The sequence below is a fragment of the Enhydra lutris genome, unplaced genomic scaffold (assembly GCF_002288905.1).
Source record: "Enhydra lutris kenyoni isolate GAN:26980312 unplaced genomic scaffold, ASM228890v2 scaffoldscaffold37, whole genome shotgun sequence".
NCBI classification, from domain to species: domain Eukaryota; kingdom Metazoa; phylum Chordata; class Mammalia; order Carnivora; family Mustelidae; genus Enhydra; species Enhydra lutris.
The window spans coordinates 26,791,809-26,806,052 of record NW_019154121.1 but is presented as its reverse complement, the minus strand read 5'-3'; the positions used below and the strand labels follow the sequence as shown (position 1 = coordinate 26,806,052).

At 56.8% G+C, this 14,244-nt stretch overlaps 1 protein-coding gene across 2 annotated transcripts; it reads left to right on the top strand.

The window, feature by feature from the left end:
• Nucleotides 1-1,075: 1,075 nt before the first annotated feature.
• Nucleotides 1,076-9,673, top strand: LOC111154529 (ankyrin repeat and SOCS box containing 10). 2 transcript variants are annotated; one of them, XM_022514188.1, is made up of 5 exons: nt 1,076-1,346; nt 2,174-2,441; nt 6,016-6,535; nt 9,082-9,195; nt 9,488-9,673. In XM_022514188.1, exons 1-5 carry the CDS (start codon nt 1,076-1,078, stop codon nt 9,671-9,673), a joined length of 1,359 nt encoding a protein of 452 aa, XP_022369896.1. The 2 variants fall into 2 exon arrangements, with proteins under 2 accessions (XP_022369896.1, XP_022369894.1); XM_022514186.1 differs by lacking the exon at nt 1,076-1,346 and adding an exon at nt 1,609-1,993.
• The last annotated feature ends 4,571 nt before the right edge of the window (nt 9,674-14,244 follow it).

Sequence of the window (14,244 nt, the reverse complement as noted above, 5' to 3'; positions counted from 1 at the left end):
TCAGTTTCCTTGTAAAGCGAAGAGAGATTGGACCAAGGTCCCTGGTACTCTAGGGTTTGATTATCCTTACAGGACTGTGTCAGGGTTAGGACTCTTAGGCAGTGGCAGGGTGGGGTAGAGGACGGTTCTAGAGAGAAAGGGTGTAGTAGGTGGCCAGCACAAGGGCCAGTGGGGGGGCCGGGTTTTAAGTTCTCTTTCTCCTTGTTATCCTGCTTATCTCCCCAAATGTAAGTAGTCTCGTTACCCTAATGTGCCTGATTGGGCCACTTCCTCCTCCTCACTCCCCAACTGGGACCCCTCTAACGTTGGCAGGTAGGGATGGGAGATGGGGGGGTCAGCACCCGGGGTGGGCACTAGGAGTTTCTGTGGCTGCTTGTGGGCTGAGCCCTCTCTCCCCCAGGCCGAAGTCTGTCTTCTGGAGAACACCTAGAAGGAAAGCCTCGTGGAATGGGGCCTTCTTAGCCATTCGCCGCTACTGTGGACCTTTTCTTTGGGTTTGGGAGGCAGAAGGTGCAGGGTTGACCAGTGGCATTTGGGAGGGCAGGAAAAATCGCTGGGCACCCACAGGCCCTCCCCATGGGGTCAGAGCCCAGGCCGCCGGAGCCTGGCTGGGTAAAGCACATGAGAGAAAACAGAGAGAAGGAAATGGCAGCTTGAGATCTGCCACCCCCGTTCTAGTCCCGGATCTGCCACAAGTGGTCACACCTTGGGCAGATCACTTCCCACACCTGGGCTCTGTGTTCCTTTACCTGTGAAACTGCAGGTTGGCTCCCACGACCTGGGCGATCCCTTTTCAATCCTGCGGGCCATCAGCTCCAGGGTGGACTCAGGGTTGGAGGGCTCGAGCCTCACTCTGTTTTCCAGCTCTTCCCTAATGCCCACGCCGGCCTGAGGCCGCCTTCCTGGGACAGACAGTGCGGCCAGCCCGGGCTATTTATGGCATGGCCTACGTGTGCTCCCTGCTCCTCCCACACTAGGCCTCTGCCTGCCTCGGGCCCAGTGCTTGCCTGCCCAGTCGGCCGGCGACATCGCCCTGAGTCCCACTTCTTCGGCCCCTCTCTCCCAGAGATTGGCCATGCCTGGGAGAAGGAGCTCCCCTCCCCGCTGGGGAGGCCACCTGGGGTGCCTTCCTTCGGCCCCAGCCTGCCGGATCTGGGAGTCCCAGTCCTGCCCAGTCCGGGAACCGACCCGGCGGTCGCCACTGCTATGCCGTGACATGGCTTTGCAGAACGCCCTGTACACTGGAGACCTGGTGAGGTTGCAGGAGCTGTTTCCCCCACACAGCACAGCCGACCTGTTGCTGGAGTCCCGGGCCGCCGAGCCTCGCTGGAGCAGCCACCAGAGGGGTGAGGGACTGCCAGGGGCGGAGGGCTAAGGGGCAGGGGCCTGGACTGACCCGATGCGACGCCGAGTTACCAAGTGTTTGAGGAAAAGGAGAAGCCCCTGGCTACTTCTCCCCTACCCAGAGGCTTGCCTAAGCCTTGGCTCGGGAGCGAAGTCATGCGGAGCCCAGAATAGCTTCTGCTGAACTGTGTGGCCGGGTCAGGCTCAGCTCAGGGACACAGAGATCCTCTCCCTCCATCTGTCCGTGTTTCCTTCCTCCTCCCCCCTCCCTCTGCCTCTGACCCCCAACCCCAGCTTCCCCCACTCCTCTTCCCACATGCTCTTACGTACTCTGTCCTCATGAGCTGGTCCCCAGAAGAGTGCAAGGGGCAGGGAGAACACCCCAGTGACAGACACGCCCTCTGTGCCAGGCTGGTGGAGAAGCCCAACACAGGGTCTGCAGAGAACCCGGAGTCTGCCCCGGGACCCATCGTCACCCGGACGGCCTCGGGACCTGCCCTGGCCTTCTGGCACGCGGTGCTGGCGGGGGACGTGGGCTCGGTCTCCCGCATCCTCGCAGATTCCAGCACTGGCCTGGCCCCGGATTCCATCTTTGATACCAGCGACCCAGAGCGATGGAGGGATTTCCGCTACAACATCCGCGCTCTGAGTACGGGCCAGGGGCACGGGGTGGGGGTGCGGGGAGGAGGCCGGGGATTCTGAGTGGGAGAGGGGAGGCTGGCGATGGAGCCCTGGGCTCCCTCTTGCCAGCCTCCGCCCACCTCCTCTGTTGCCTGGTGGCTGTCGGCCTCCCTGCAGGGTCTGAGGTCCCCATGCGCTCTCTCCCTAGGACTCTGGTCTCTGACATACGAAGAGGAGCTGACCACGCCGCTGCACGTGGCTGCCAGCCGGGGCCACACGGAAGTCCTGCGGCTGCTGCTGAGGCGGCGGGCACGGCCTGACAGCGCCCCCGGGGGCCGCACCGCCCTGCACGAAGCCTGTGCCGCAAGCCACGCCGCCTGCGTCCGCGTGCTGCTGGGGGCAGGAGCGGACCCCAACACCCCCGACCGGGATGGAAAGCTCCCCCTGCACCTCTGCCAGGGGGCCAGCACCCTTGAGTGAGTGACCCCTCAGCCCCGTCCCCATCCTGCTCTCAGCGGAGGGAGGGGTCAGAGCCAAGACCACAGGGGGCTGAGCAAGCAGTTGGGGCGCGCAGGCTGGCTGAGCTCGGCTGGGCTGGGAGTCGGGAAGGGGGTGCTCCCCAGCCATCCTGCCATTGGCCTTGGCCCTGGAACTTTGGAAGGGCCCATACTTGGGACGGTTTCTGCTTCCCCGGGAGTGTAAAAGGACCGTGGCAGGGACCCAGCTACAGAGCCTGGGCTGGGAAGTTGTCTGGATCCATTGTGGGCAGCAGGACTACTGTAAAGTGTTCATTTTTCTGACCCTATCCTGTGTTCCAGGCCCTGTGCTAAGTACAACAGTAACTGAGACAGAAGCCTGCCCTCAGGGAGCTGACTCTCCAGCAGTGATCCAGACAGTCTGGAAAGGAAAGCAGCCCCTGGTTAAGGCATGCATTGATCCCTGTGGGCAGGTCTTGGCATTTCCCTAGTGGTGGCTAACCCTCAGATAAATGGGCCTAGGGACGGAGCTCAGCTAACTAAACTCACAGGAAACTGATAGACCCATCTTTTTTTTTTTTTTTAAAGATTTTATTTATTTATTTGACAGAGAGATCACAAGCAGACAGAGAGGCAGGCAGAGAGAGAGAGAGAGAGAGAGAGAGAGAGAGAGGGAAGCAGGCTCCCTGCTGAGCAGAGAGCCCGATGCGGGACTCGATCCCAGGACCCTGAGATCATGACCTGAGCCGAAGGCAGTGGCTTAACCCACTGAGCCACCCAGGCGCCCCTAGACCCATCTTTTTAAATAAAGATTTTATCTGTTTATTTGACAGAGAGAGAGAGAGAGAGAGAGAGAGAGGAGGGCATGAGCAGGCAGAGAGGCAGGCAGAGGGAGAGGAAGAGGCAGGCTCCCTGCTGAGCAAGGAGCCCAGTACGGGACTCAATCCCAGGACCCTGGAATCATGACCTGAGCCGAAGGCAGACGCTTAACCAACTGAGCCACCCAGGCACCCTCTCAGTCAATTTTTTGATGAGTGTGGAATCCTGGCAAAGGGAGCTTTGGCAAATCCATGAAGTACCTATACGTGCAATAGAGGCGCTCCCTCTACTGACCGCACACCCAGTGAATTTCACATCTTGCTCCTGAATGGGGCCAAATTTCTATCCCTTCCATCATGAGCTACTTAACCTCCTGTTAACCTCATCATCCTTCAGCAGACTCCACTGACTTATTATGGTCGAAGATGTACTCTATAGAATAGAATAGAAACACAATAGAAGCAATAGAAACACAATGTGAACTGCGTATGTAATTTAAAATTTTCTAGTAGCCTTATAAAAATAAAAGAACAATCATGGGGCTCAGTCAGTAGAGTTGGGACTCTTGATCTCTGGCTTGTGAGTTCAAGCCCCACATTGGGTATAGAGATGATTTTAAATATAAAATCTTAAAAAAAAAACAGAAAAAGATGAAATTAATTTTTTAAATTGTGGTAAAATACATGTAACATAAAATTTACCACCTTGACCATTTCTGAGGGCACAGTTCAGTGGGACTAGGCAAGTTTACATTGTCAGGTGACCATCACCACCATCCTTCTCATGAACATTTTTAATCCGATAAAACTGAAATTCAGGGACACCTGGTTGGCTCAGTTGGTTAAGTGTCTGTCTTCCAGTCAGGTCATGATCTCAGGGTCTTGGGACTCCTGGGGCTCCCTGCTCCATGGGGAGTCTGCTTCTCCCTCTGCCTCTCCCCTTCTCTCCCCCTCCCCCTGCTTATTGTGCTCACACTCTCTCTCAAAAAAACAAAATCTTAAAAACAAGCAAACAAAAAAACCAACCTGGAATTCTGTCCCCACTAAACAACAGCTTCTCATTCCTCTCTCCCTCCAGCCCGTGACAGCCACCATTCTTCTGGGTTCTAGAATTTGACTATTCTAAGTACCCCGTATGAGTGTACTTACAGGGCATTTGTCCTTTGGCGATGGCTTCTGGTACTCAGCACTGTGTCCTCAGGGCTCACTCCGGCTGCAGCAGGTGTCAGGATGTCCTCCCTTTTTCAGGCTAAATGAGATCCCATTGTCTGAAGATGCTACATCCTATCCATGTACCTGCTGGTGAGCACTGAGACTGCTCTCACAGTTTGGCTGTCGTGAATAGTGCTGCTGTGAACATGGGTGTGCAAATATCTGTGAACCAAGTGAAATTAATTTCATTTTTTAAAAAAGATTTTAATTATTTATTTGACAGAGAGGGAGAGATCACAAGTAGGCAGACAGGCAGGCAGAGAGAGAGGGGGAAGCAGGCTCCCTGCTGGCAGAGAGCCCGACGCAGGGCTCGATCCCAGGACCCTGAGATCATGACCTGAACCGAAGGCAGAGGCTTTAACCCGCTAAGCCACCAGACGCCCCTGTGAAATTAATTTTAATAATATCTTTTATTTAATCCAGTATATCCAAAACATTGTCACTTCAACATGTAATCAGTATACAGAACTAATGAGATATTTTTACTTTCTCTTTTTTTGTACCAAGTCTTCGAAATCAGTGTGTGTTTTACACCCACGGCATGTCTCCATGAGGCACGGTCATAATCCAAGCACTCAGGAGCCATGTGTGCCTGGTGATCACCGAATCAGACAACACAGCTCTACACAATCCCACATTTTTGGCTCTGGTCACGTTCTAGCCCCGCCATATGGAGACTGCACCTGGTTGAGAATCATTCTGCCCTTTCCCGAGTAAACAGAAGTATTTTTAAAATTACTATGGATAACTTTAAGCCTATAGAAAGGTGGGCAGGATAATATGATGGCCCCGTGATCCATCACACTCTCTCCCTGCCAAGGGCCGCTGTCACGGCCTTTTCAGGCATTTTCTCCTGGGCCGCTCACAACTTCATTCAGTCTAGGTATTAGCAATTGTCCCTATTCTACAGATGAGGACACTAGCTCCAAGAGGCTAAGTTCTCTTCACCTTGAATTTCCGTGTACACGGTCTTACAGGCACGCACGACCTTCTGGGAGGGCTGTCTTGGAGCAAATCTGGCTGGCCAATTTGGGTTTTGTTGTTCTTTTTCCTATGCCCCCAATTCCATCTGCACGCATGGCCAGGTCCCGTGTCCCCCTTCTTCCACCAGCCCCAGTGTGCGCCGCTCTCCAACCGCCCTGCTGCCCCGGGTCCGAATGCCGGCCGCGCTCTTTCCTGGCTGTGCAAACGTGGGCCAGGTCCTCACACCCTCAGGGCTCAGTTTCTGCCTCAGGACCTAGGAAGAAACAAGTTAGTTCATGTAAAGCCCTCGGAAGGGTTCCCGTTCTCACTGCATGAGGGCTTGTGTGAATCTCACCCCCACAAAGAGTTTAGGGCACCACTCCTGCGGAGGGCAAGCGGGCTTGGAGAGAAGCCTTGCTGGCCCCAGGACATGGCTGGGATGACTAGTGACCATGGGATGGAAGGGGAGGGGAGGGACAGAAGCAGGAGTCACCCAAGTACTCCCTCCGGGTTTGCTCTGCTCGGACTGGTAGGAGTGGAGGACTCTGTTTCCCTCCCCACCCCCATCTCGCCCTTCTCAGGTGTGCCGAACTGCTCCTGAGGTTTGGGGCCAAAGTGGATGGTCGGTCTGAGGAGGAGGAGGAGACCCCTTTGCATGTGGCTGCCCGGCTGGGCCACGTGGAGCTGGCAGACCTGCTTCTGAGATGGGGGGCGTGCCCTGGTGCCCGTAATGCTGAAGGCTGGACCCCGCTGCTGGCTGCCTGCGACATCCGCTGTGCGTCCCCCGACAACTCGGAGGCCACCACCGCCCGCTGCCTCCAGCTGTGCCGTCTGCTGCTTTCAGCTGGAGCTGAGGCTGATGCCGCGGACCAGGACAAGCAACGGCCTCTGCACCTGGCCTGTCGCCGTGGCCACGCCGCCGTCGTGGAGCTGCTCCTTTGCTGCGGTGCCAGCGCCAACGCCATGGACTATGGGGGACACACGGCCCTGCACTGTGCTCTGCAGGGCCCAGCTGCAGCCCTGGCCCAGCGTCCAGAGCACACGGTGCGAGCTCTGCTCAACCACGGTGCCGTCCGCATCTGGCCGGGGGCCCTCCCCAAGGTATGGGGCTGGGGCCAGAGGGAGGGCCGTGGGGGTGAGGGGATGGGGAGCCTGGGACCTGCTCCCGCTCACTCTAGGTGCAGCCTCACACTCTTTGATTCATCACGTCAGCAAAGCCCAACAGGGGGCAAAGGCAAGGATGCAGACCAGCAGGAGGGGTGTGTGTGTGTGTGTCCACACATGTGTTCACACGTGCATAAACACATGTGTGCGTACATGCATATGCACGTGCGTGTGCATGCACCAGCGTGTGCGTGTGTGATGAAGGTGGATGCAGGGCAGGAGGGCAGATAATCACGTAACCTGAAAAGCCAGGAGCCAGGACTGATGTGAGCGTCAGGGAGTTTTTTCTTCGTCAGGGGAGTGAGCTGATGAGAGGAGCACGTGGGAAACTCAGCCTGGCGGTGGGATCCGTTCAGTGAGACTCTCAGTGCACAGGGGAGGCTCCCCCAGGACAGAGCGATGAGCCTGGGTCATGAGGTTCAAAGCCTCCTGACCTTGTGCAGACAGACATTGTCCTTGTTTCAGAGAGCTTAGCAGGACATGCATCCCCCAGACCAGCAGCCGCTGTCCTGGCACCAGAGAAAAAGCCTTTCACCATGAATTTCCCGGCTGTATCCTATTTTATTAACATAAAATATTCCCAAAGTAGATTCAACTTGAAGACCTGTGCTCCTAGATGCTGTGGCAGGGGGCCCTGTCCCATACTGCGTCATATCTGGAGGGGGCCACATAATGTCGCCGAGGGTGCTGGGAGTGGGTTGGGGAACCGTGTTCTCTGAGGAGCTGGGTCAGAACAGATATAGGGCAGCAAGCTGTGGGCAGATCCCTCTGGGCCATCTCGGGTCTTGAACCGTCCAGCCCTGCCTGGTTCTGGACACTCCTCTCCTGTTCCTGCCTTTCCCCTTCACTCACAAACCTAGAAGCATCTGTCTAGATTCCTAAGCAAGACCAAATAATTAAACAGCCCGAGAGTTCGGCAGATTGGTCTCCCCTTTGGGAAAATACAAGAAAATCAACAATTAACACTAATTAATCTCCTATTAACACCAGATAATTAGGAGACGAGCAATTCCCTGTAATCTGACGGTGGCTCTGACAGCTAATGATTTCCCCTTCGGGAAGAGGGTGGGAGGAGGAGGCAGAGCAGTGAAAGGGTTTCCCGAGACCCCACTACCCGCCTCCCCGCCCCTAGCCCCGATCTGCCTGGCCTTAGGGATCAAGGGGGCCAGTACAGCCAAGTGCCCCATTCCTCCCTTTCATCTGGGTGCCACATCCCAGGTGATCGAAAAGTTCAGGAAGGAGTCTGCCTCCGTCTCCCACAATCTGGAGCAGCTCCACGCTTGGCTGAGGTGCCGTCTCCCTGCCAGGAGTCGTCTGTGATCAGCCAGCTCTCCAGGAGCCACTGGGGGCTCAGGAAACCCAGAGCCAGGGTCTGGTTTGGTGCTTGCTCCTGTGACTATAGGCAAGTCACTGGAACGCTTTGAATGTGTGTTCCTTGCATGTAACACAGTCTCTAGCGAACAGTGCTGAGAAGCTGCAGGAGCCTCATGGGTGACAGTAAGAGGGAGCACAGCCCTGCCCACCACCAGACACTATTCTATGGTGTGATACCTTGGAAGTAAGTGACAACCACGAGTGCAGGCTCTGGAACCTGGTGCACAAGCCTCATGACCCTTGGCAAGTTGCTTAATCTCTCGGGGCCTCAGTTTCCTTGTGCATAACACAGGGACATAAGAGTGCACCTGCTTCGTAGGGTTAGTATGAGAACTGAGCTCATACACATCAAGCCCTTGAGATGGGATCCTAACCTAGAGTTAGCGATCAACCCGTTAGCTCATGTTCTTCTAAGTTAAGCAACGTGCGGGAAAGCTGCTGGGCATTATCCCAACGTAGGGGGAGAGAGAGATGCAGTTTGAACCACCACAGGAGGCTTCCCAGAGTGGAGGGGACTTGGGATGGGCTGGCCTTGGAGATGGAGGAGGAGTCAGTCCCAGACCTGCTCTGGGTAGATGGGATGGGGCAGCGAGGCTTTTCTAGACCACAGGACTAAGCACCCTCCCAACACACTCAGTCCCAAGCCTACCTGGTTTTCATTGTAACGGCTTATCCGTGGTTGTTGATGTGTCTACACTGTTTCCTCCCACTGGAATAGAAGTTCCCAGCTGACAAGGACCTGTCGGTCATCATCATTGCTGGGTCCCCAGAGCTCAGCCCATAGTGGCCCTCAGTAAATACTTACTAAATGAAGAAATAAAAGAATGAAAATGGCTCCAACTCGATCCCACCAGGCCTCTTCTGGCCTTGTCCCTTCTCTCTGAATCCTCTCCCCAATGGCCTCACTTTAACTTGATCACAACTGCAAAATCCTATGTCTTGAGGTCATATTTATATGTACTGGGGATTAGGACTTCAACATTTTGCCGGGGGGGGGCACAATTCAACCCACAGCAGCCGTTCTATCACCGTCTGGCCATTCTGCGCAGACTAGCTGGGGACCTGCAGTGTGGGGGGAAGCCCAGAAGTGCTATCTCTGCCTCCTCCAGGTACTGGAGCGCTGGTGCGAGTCTCCGAGGACCATTGAGGTCCTGATGAACACCTACAGTACCATACAGCTTCCTGAGGAGGCCATGGGCCTGGTGCCTCTTGAAACACTGCAGGTCAGATTCCAGGACCCGGAACACACACACACACTCAGCCTGCCTGGCCCCAAGAGACTCCCGCTGCCTCCAGGGAAGCTCCGTTCGTTCCCCCAACCCTGCCCCAGAGAAACGACCCAGAGACCCACTTACGTCCCAGCAGAAGACGACCCATAGGGTGAACACCCAAAACACGACTTCTGGAGGCTTCCATAGACACCTGCTGGCCACCAGCCTCCCCCTGCCCCGCTCTAGGAGGAAAGGGTGCCATTTGTTCAAGGCTGCCTCACTGAGCCCCTCATTCTGTCCCCAGAAGCACCACCGTTTCTATTCCTCCCTTTTCGCCTTGGTGAGACAGCCCAGATCCCTGCAGCATCTCAGCCGCTGTGTGCTCCGTGCTCACCTGGCAGCCCACCTGCCCCAAGCCCTGCCCCGCCTTCCCCTGCCATCCCGCCTGCTCCGCTACCTGCAGCTGGATTTTGAGGACGTGCTCTACTAGGTAAGTCCTGGGTTCCGTGGGTGGCCCCAGCCGTCTAGAGGGATGGGTCGGAAGCAAGAAAAGAATTTGGGGCAAGGCCTTGGCCAGAACCAGCCAGCTTCCTGGACCATGGACCTCTCTGAATCCACACCTCTGTTTCCAGATGTTCCCTGCCTTTGGGGAGACCTGAAAGCAGATGCCCCAGGGGGGTCCAGTCTGCTGCTCACAGCACCCCCAACCCAGGACTGAGTTGAACTGATTCAGGCCCGAGGTGACTGTGTCAGCAGGATGTCCAGCTTCCCAGGCACATGTTGGAGCCGCCATTCTCACCGGGGAGAGACGCAGACAGACCACGCCGCCAGGCAATGTCTAACGGAGAGACAGCTGGGACTCGTGGCAAGGGATGCACTCCTGTCGGTGGTCTCCCGAGGCACCCCTCCGGTCTACCCGATCCTGGTGAGCATTAAAAATCTGCTCGCCTGGGGCGCCTGGGTGGCTCAGTGGGTTAAGCCGCTGCCTTCGGCTCAGGTCATGATCTCGGGGTCCTGGGATCGAGTCCCGCATCGGGCTCTCTGCTCGGCAGGGAGCCTGCTTCCCTCTCTCTCTCTCTCTCTCTCTCTCTCTCTGCCTGCCTCTCTGTCTACTTGTGATCTCTCTCTGTCAAATAAATAAATAAAATCTTAAAAAAATAAAAATAAAAATAAAAATAAAAATAAATAAAATATGGGTAATTTCTTAAAAAAAAAAAATCTGCTCGCCTGCGTTGTTTGGTGCTGTGTCCAGCAGGTCTTCCTCTGAGCTGGTCACTCAGGGGACTCAGGTTGGGCAGACTTATGCCCCGCCATCTGTCCCATGGTGCCAGCTGTGTCCTCGTCCCCCTCTGGCATCTACCAGCTGTTGAGCAGTCCAGGCAGACTTGCCCAGTGGCTCATGATGTGACACAAGGGCCACCAGGTGAGACAGCATCCGGACAACCAGCCAGGGGAGGGTTGAGCAAACAGACTTCGGTAGAGAAGAGCTGCTGCAGGGATGAGGCAGTGCGGACGGCGGGACAGGATGGGAAAGGCGGCCTCGGGGCAGGGCGCTGAGGTGAAGAAGAAGGCGGCCAGTGAAAAGGGTGCAGGTGTCAGCCGTCAGGGAGGGTCACCGTGGCTCAGGTGAGAGTGGAAGACTTAGGTTTGGAACAAACACCCCTCGCTACTGCCTGTCGTCTAGGTCAGGGAGCAGCCGGCGCACACCTGGTTCCTGCCTCTCTCGGATTTAGCTTTGGGGCGGCAGGAGCTGAGCTGAGTTAACGCGCCAGGGGTCCCAGTCTCAGCTCTGCCAGTCGGTATGGCACTTAAATTTCTTCCCCTCTCTGGCTCAAGTTGCTCACAGCTGTAAGACATGAAAGGAGAGAGTCCCTGAGGGCCTTTGCAGCCCCAGGATTTTAAGACCTCGCAAGTGGCCGGCACGCAGGAGTCAGAAGGAAGATGGAGTTGACGGGGGACGCAGAGCAGCCAATCAAGTGCACTGTGATCCGTGACGTCACGGGTCGCCGGACAGGTTTCCCAGGGCCCCAGAGGGCGCACGCGCAGGTGTTCACACCTTTCCCGCCAACTTCCAACTTCAGGAAGGACCGAAGCTGCGGTGGGCGGGGTCTGAAGGACGCAGGCGGCAGGGGCGGGGCCGGCAGGGCGCGAGGCCGGGGAAGGCGTGGAGAGAGAAGCTGGGAGAAGCGGGGCGGAGGTGAGTGCGCCCGGGGGCTGCCACCCGGCCTCAGGGGTCCTGGGCTGACCCGCGCTGTGGGGCGCGACAGGAGGACCGGACCGCCAGACGGAGCCCCGGCCCCTCAGCTGTGGCGACGCCGGGCGGGTCCTGAGCGCGCAGGCGCGGGCGCGGGCGCGCAGGGTGGAGGGGATGAGGGACCGGGGCTGGGCAGCGATTTCGGCGGGGCTGGTGCGTGTGTGCTGGGGGCCTCCCCAGGAGAGCCCGTCTTGTGTCGGGCGGGGGCCTGGGAGAATGCCCATGGCCCATGCGTCTGTTAGGCAAGGGCTTACGTGCTCCTGAGGCCAGGTGCCGCGCGCACAGGCCTGGCTCTCCGGTCCCCACCGGAGTACCTTCTAGTGCGGGGGACCCTAAGCAAACGGGCGGCAAGGTGCCTCCGTGCTGAGCCCCACGAGGATTCACCCGGCGATTACCAGCGTGCTTGGAGCGACTGGAGACCGGGGGACAGGGAAGCCGCCTCTTGGAGGAGGTGACATTTGACCTGAGGCCCAGGCGCGCGAGTGGAATGAGGACGAGCCTTGGGGTGCCATGAAATGATGTAGCTTTGAGAAGCTCTCTGAATGGCTTAGGGGAGAGGCCAGGGAGAGTCCAAGACCATTAGGGCCTTCTGCTGACATCCAGAGACCCCAGAGATGGGGAAGCAGTTTGGGACCCCCTTTGGAGATTCGAGGTGACATGCTGATGGGCTGGACGTGGGGGCTGAAGGAGAGTAATCCCGGATGACTCTGTGTTTCGGCTGAGCAACTGGGTGGGCGGTGGTGCTAATTCCGAAGGCGGAGAAGATGAGCCAGGGACAGGCGGTGGAGGAATGAGACGGTCACTCTGGGACATAGGAAGTCGGAGCTGAAAGAGGCCATGTCTCAGGGTCATTTAGATCTAGGAATCTGGAATTCGGAGACAAGGGCAGGTCTGGCGATATAAATGGGACCGTTGGCATGAGAAAGATGCTGAAAGCTCTGTTCTAAGAGAATCCTGACTCTCGAGGGGATGACTTTCCTGAGAGAGTTATTTATGCACTCTGATGGAAATTTTACTTAATCCCATCCACATCACTCATTTTGCACCTCCTAGATCTACAGCTGTGAATGAGACCGGTTCCTGCCCTCAGTGAATTTCCCATCTAGTCCGAAAAACAAGTGTGTGAATCACTAGTTCAACTACAAGGGGCAGTGAAGTGAATGCAAGACTTGTGGGAGCAGAGGCTGAGGGCATGTAGGGGGCAAGGACCTGGGAAGACTTCCCAGGAGGCGGTTGCCTCTCCCAAAGTGTTAAGAAGGGAGAAGGATTTCTGACCATATCTGAGAGTACTGGATCCTTTGAAGGATGCCTTTTTTTTTTCTTAAAAAGATTTTATTCACTTGACAGAGCAAGCACACGCAGGGCGAGCAGCAGAGGGAGAGGGAGAAGCAGGCTCTCCACCGAGCAGGGAGCTGGATCCAGGGCTGGATCCCAGGACCTGGAGATCATGACCTCAGCTGAAGGCAGACATTTAACCAACTGTCACCCAGGCGCCCCTGAAGGATGCCTTTTTAAGGAGGATAGCAGTCAGGGAAGAAAGACCATGCAGAGTGGTCAGTGTGAGGGCCTGCTGCCCAACTTCACGCGTTCTGCCATTAGCAGGCAGTGGTAGGCAGGTCCTTTCTGGGGTTAGACATCCACAGACACTCTTGCAAGCGGGGGAGCTTCCTCTCCAGCCTCCTGGCTGCGGGTCCCGCGGGTCCAGAACCTCTCCCCGGTAATTGCTTTCCGTAATGTGTTTGCTCCAAACCAATTTCACGCCTCCGTGAGGACTCCGCCCTGCACTGGAGGCGCGGACCTCCCCACCACCGACCTACCCACGTGTAACGCGTGCGCACACACAAACGGCACGCAATTTAGACAACAGATACACGGGGTTCAAGTAACTGGGCGCGAAGAATATACATGAACCTACACGCACGCGTACTAGACTTTAAGATTCTTGGGTACAATTCCCCCCGCCCAACCAGCGCGCTCCCTGTTTGATATCCAGCAGGGGCGCCCAGGGCGCACGCCCTAGGAAGGTTCACCTGGTCGGGCTCCTGTGCCCTCGCTCGTCTCCCGGGCTAACGCCAGGGGGCGCTGCAGTGCTCCGCTCTCCGCTCACGCTGACGCAGTTGCGCGCTGCCGCCACCAGAGGGTATCCGCGGGTAGGGCCCGACGCCCATCGCGAGTGGACTCTCTCCCGCCAATAAGTGAGGCGGAGGTACAGATACTTCGGCTTTGACTTTAGAATACTTCGTTCCTGGTATCCTAGGGGCTGCCTTCCAAACCCTGACGGGGAGGCCAGATGGGGAGGTCCGATACAGGGACAAGCAGAAGAGGGTAGGTTCAACTCCTCTTACAAGCCTTGACCCAGCAGGTGAAATCCTCGAGTACCTGGACAGTCCGAGAAGCAGATGGCTGTCGTGGACAGTGAGAAGAGAGCTTGCCCGCGGCGGGCCTGGGGGGCGGGGCTCGGTTAGAGCAGCACAGCCTTCTCCTGGGAAAGAGAGGAGCCGGCTGTGTTCAGAGTTGATGGTGACAGCCTGGTCCTGGTCTCCTGGTCTCCCCTGGTCCTGATGGGGAAGGGAAGGAGAGCCGCTGGTCCAGGGACTTCCCGACCACTGTGCTCTCCTTCGTCCATTTAGTACAGGAGGGAAAGGGATGTCCAAATGCATTTCTTCATGTTCGCTTGATCCTTGCCCTGGCTCCTAGGCTAGGCAGAGTAGATCCTAATCACTTGCTCTCACAGATGGAGCTGAGTCAGAGGGGCCAAGGTTACCTGGCTCTGTGAGGCTCGGAACAGGGACTTAACTCCAAGTCTT